At 46.2% G+C, this 4,118-nt stretch overlaps 1 protein-coding gene across 1 annotated transcript in view; it reads left to right on the top strand.

Annotated features, from left to right (window-relative positions):
• Positions 1–594: 594 nt before the first annotated feature.
• Positions 595–4,118, top strand: part of LOC119356260 (protein starmaker-like) — a 4,285-nt gene continuing 761 nt past the window's right edge. Inside the window, exons 1-2 of the mRNA XM_037623198.1 lie at positions 595–1,123; positions 1,516–3,457. Coding sequence (XP_037479095.1) covers positions 735–1,123; positions 1,516–3,436 — 2,310 coding nt within the window. The 5' untranslated portion in view covers positions 595–734 and the 3' untranslated portion in view covers positions 3,437–3,457. The remainder of the gene's footprint in view (positions 1,124–1,515; positions 3,458–4,118) is intronic.

Here is a 4,118-nt window from a genome sequence, read left to right as displayed (position 1 = left end):
AGCTAATGGATGCTATTATCAAGTCTTAGTTTCTGAATTTTGATTTGGCAGACTCACTCTTTGTTTGATACAATATATCTGAAGATCCCTTTTTGCACACTTTTTAAATAAGCTCTTTACTCTTGTGTGTATGGTCAAACAATGCACTTCAAAAAATTATGTTAGTGTCTCGGGGATAGTTAACAAAATGGTGTACTTATAATCCTAGATAATCCCCATTCATTACGTATGTCACCTTTCCTTTTTTTTTCTTTTGGGAATAGCACATATCATATTTTTTTCAATAGTTTTTTTGAATTTAAAAAGGTGTAGATGAACAAAACCAATAGAAAAGGGAACTAAATAAACAATTGTGAAATTCAAAAAATAAATTGAATTGTGGAGACGAGCGTTGCACGTGCATGCTTACTAGTCTTAATCAAAAAGATACTAGCTCGTTTGAAACGAAAACACAAATGGTAAAGTCTCTATATAGGACATACACGTGCACGGCCTCCCAGAATCAGACACCGACAGGTGGGCACCACGAAACCGTCTCGAACCAGTAGGAGCCGCCGCGGGGTAAAATCAGGCCCACTCATCCTCTCCTCCTCCCCCATCGTCTTCGAATTGGGGATCTCGCGTCCCAACCAAGCCCCGCAGAAAAGCCCGAACCCAACCTGCTCCAAACCTAGGGTTTCGCCGACCCGCCGTCTCGCAGACCGCTCGCCGGCGCCGGCGCCTCCACCGCCGCCATGTACAACGGCATCGGGCTGCAGACCGCGCGCGGGTCCGGCACGAATGGGTACGTGCAGACCAACAAGTTCTTCATCCGCCCCCGGACCGACGGGGCCGCCAAGGCGCCGCTCCACAACTACGATCACGACCCCGACCGCGACAAGCTCGGCGGGATGCGGCCGCCCAACAAGGAGATCCTGGAGCACGACCGGAGGCGGCAGGTGGAGCTGCGGCTGGTCGAGCTGAGGGACACCCTCGAGGAGCAGGGCTACACCGAGGGCGAGATCGAGGAGCGCGTCGAGGAGGCGCGCAAGGAGGCCGAGCTGGAGGCCGCTGCTGCTGCCATGGTCGCGGAGGCGGGTGGTCGCGCAGGCGGCGGGGGCCCAGCAGCGCGTCCGGGCGAAGGGTACGGATCTAAGAATTGCTCATACCCTTTTCTGTTAATTTCTCTGTATCTGTTAGGTACCCTTTTGCTATGTGAAAACAGTCAGTTATCCTTTTGCTATGTGGAACTGTTGGAGAGGAGGCCAGGAAAATACGTCCATGTGCAGTTTATAATCTGATTTCTTCATCTCATGTTCGAGGATATTTCACATTGAAACATAATTGGTTCTTAAAGTTTGATTTAGTATGAAAATTTATCTACAGCTTATGTTGTTCCTAGTGAAGTACGTATAAAACCCTGGTTCCTGCTCCTGCTTGTGTTAGCGTTTTGTTATTTTACAGTTCATATGTTCAGTTGTTTGTTCTGTTGGTAGATTGTCAATAGTTTCTGATAAGACATGTGAATCTTCTCAGGTTCACGGGCACACAGAGCCACCATGTCGCAGCACGGAAGGAGAAGCAGCTTGAGACGCTGAGGGCTGCTCTTGGGCTAGAAGCTGAGGTTGGAGAGAAAAACGCTGAAGTAGACAGTGATCCAGAGTCTGGGGAGCTTGTACCTGGGAAGGAGTCTGAAGAGATAGATGTTGATGTTCAGAACGATAGGAAAGCTTCAAAGGATGGTAAGAAGCATGCAAAGAAGGGAAAGAAGGAAAAAGGGAGTGATAGGAAGAGTCACAGCAGAAGTTCTAGGAAGAGTAAGCACGGGTATGATTCAGAAGATGATTCTGAGTCTGACCATGATGAGATAAAGGGAAAGAAATACATAAAAAAATCCTTCTTAGATAGAGATGTTGATTCTAAGATTGTTCATAAGAAGGCAAAACAGGGCAAAGGCACACACCATGATTCTGAGGCTGATTCAGACAGTGATCATGGCAAGAAGGCAAAACACACAAAAAGCAATCGTGATGAGGGAAAGAAGGGGCCTGTGAAGAGCTCTCGTCATGACTCTAAAGATGAGAAGCCCAGAAGAAGCAAGTACAAGGATGATTCATACAGTGACTCGGAGAGTGATGTCTCGTACAGTGATTCAGAGAGCGACCATGATCGAAAAAAGAAAAAATCCTCTCACCACGGTTCTAAAGATGATAAACAGGCACCAAAAAGCAAAGAGAAGGAAGCCAGTTTGGTTAAGAATGTTGATAAGCGCAAGAGACATGATTCTGATTCGGATGGTTCTGCTCATGATAGGAAAATACACCTTGATGCAGCTGTTGCTAGGAAGGATCATTCCCGTGATAAACCGAAGATTGACCCAAGGAGTGGTGAATATAAAAACAAAAGGCCTGTGAAGACTTCTCGCCATGACTCTGAAGATGAGAAGCCACACGGCAAGGTCCCTCGGAAGGAAAAGTATGCCGAATCAGAGACTGACTCAGAGAGGTATACCAGTGAAAAGAAGAAGCCTGCAAAATCATCTGTCCATGTTTCTAAAGTTGATAAGGAAGCACCAAAACATAAAGAGAAGGAAGGGAAGACTAGTAGTAAAAATGTTGATAAGCGCACGAGGCATGATTCTGATTCTGATTCTGATTCGGATGGATGGCAAAGACACGTTGACACAAAGGTAAAAAAGATAGTGGAAGAGAAAAAAAGGGTGATTAGCTCAAGTGAGAGTTCATTTTACAGCAGCAGCAGCAGTGAATCAGATGTGAGCGATGAAAGCCGTGAGAACAGGAAATCTGACAGAGGATTGAAGAATGGTAATGGTCAGAACCATGCTAAAAGGGCTTCTTACAAGAATGAGTTAGAGGAAAGGAAAAAGGGTCAAGATGGGAGAAGGAAGGAAGAGAGAATGGAGCAGGAGAAACAAAAACAGAGGGAGGAAGAGAGGAAAGAGTTGGAGAAGCAAAAACGTCTGGAGGAAGAGAGGAAAGAGTTGGAGAGGCAAAAACGTCTGGAGGGAGAGAGGAAGGAGCTGGAGAAGCAAAAGCAGAGGGCGAAGGAGGAAGAGACATTGAAAGAGAAGGAACATGAGCGGAGGAAAGGTGAGCATGGTGTGGAAAGGGGCAGCAAAAGAAAGGTTGGAGAAGATAGGCACGACCCAAATTCAAACAGACTCAGCGATGATGAAAATAGGGACCGAAAGACGCGTGAAGATTATGGTCGACAGAAAACTACAGATTCAGATAGGTATGACCCAAATTCAAACAGATATAGTGATGATGAAAACAGAGACCGGAAGAGGCATGAAGAGTACGGTCGACACAGAGCTAGATATTCAGATAGCCATGATTTAAAGAGGTCTAGATATGATGACTCTTATAATCACTCGAGGAGGGATTACGAAGAGCGCTATTCTAGAGATGAGCACAGAGACAGGAGGCATCGTTGAACGCAGAAGTTATCTTAAAATGTAAGTCTTGGTTTTTACCATTGCTTGTTAGTTTGCATCACTGGGAAGGAGTAAACACACATTTTTACCGTTTGTCTTAATGCTAATCTTTTAGGTGGTTTGGCCTTTAGTCCTAATATACTAAGAAGCACGGACACGGGGACGGAAAGACGGGGATACGCATACGGGGACACGGGATACGGCTTTTTTCAAAAATAACCATTCGGGGATACGGCAGGATATACAAGTATTTAAAAAATTTAGATGAAAGATTGTTATTTAGTACTGACATATGTTGCCTCATCTTTGGATGAAAGATTTTTTTTTCTTTTGAGGATCACACAGTCACTTTATATGACCCTGCACTCAGAGCCCACATAAGGCCCAATTCCAGGAAACCCTACACAAGTGCTCCTCCAGCTGTTCCCTATCCCGTGCTCCTCTTTCCTCCCTGCCCCAGCAGCCAAGAACTGTAGCGAGGAGATGAGATGACTGCTCCTCGCCTGTACCTTCTTGCTAGTCTACGTCTTCCCTTTCAATCCACCCAAATCTTCTTTCTCCTCGCTGCCTGTATCTTCTTCCCTGCTAGCGACCGTCGAGGTTGCCAGCTCAAGCGTGGCATCCGTCGGAGGAGAGCTAAGCAGCGTCGTGGTCGCTGGAGGCCGGCTCCCGTATCCCGATT

Source organism: Triticum dicoccoides, chromosome 2A (genome assembly GCF_002162155.2).
Source record: "Triticum dicoccoides isolate Atlit2015 ecotype Zavitan chromosome 2A, WEW_v2.0, whole genome shotgun sequence".
Taxonomy (NCBI): Eukaryota; Viridiplantae; Streptophyta; class Magnoliopsida; order Poales; family Poaceae; genus Triticum; species Triticum dicoccoides.
The sequence above is the reverse complement of the archived record's forward strand: the minus strand, read 5'-3'. Positions and strand labels throughout refer to the sequence as shown.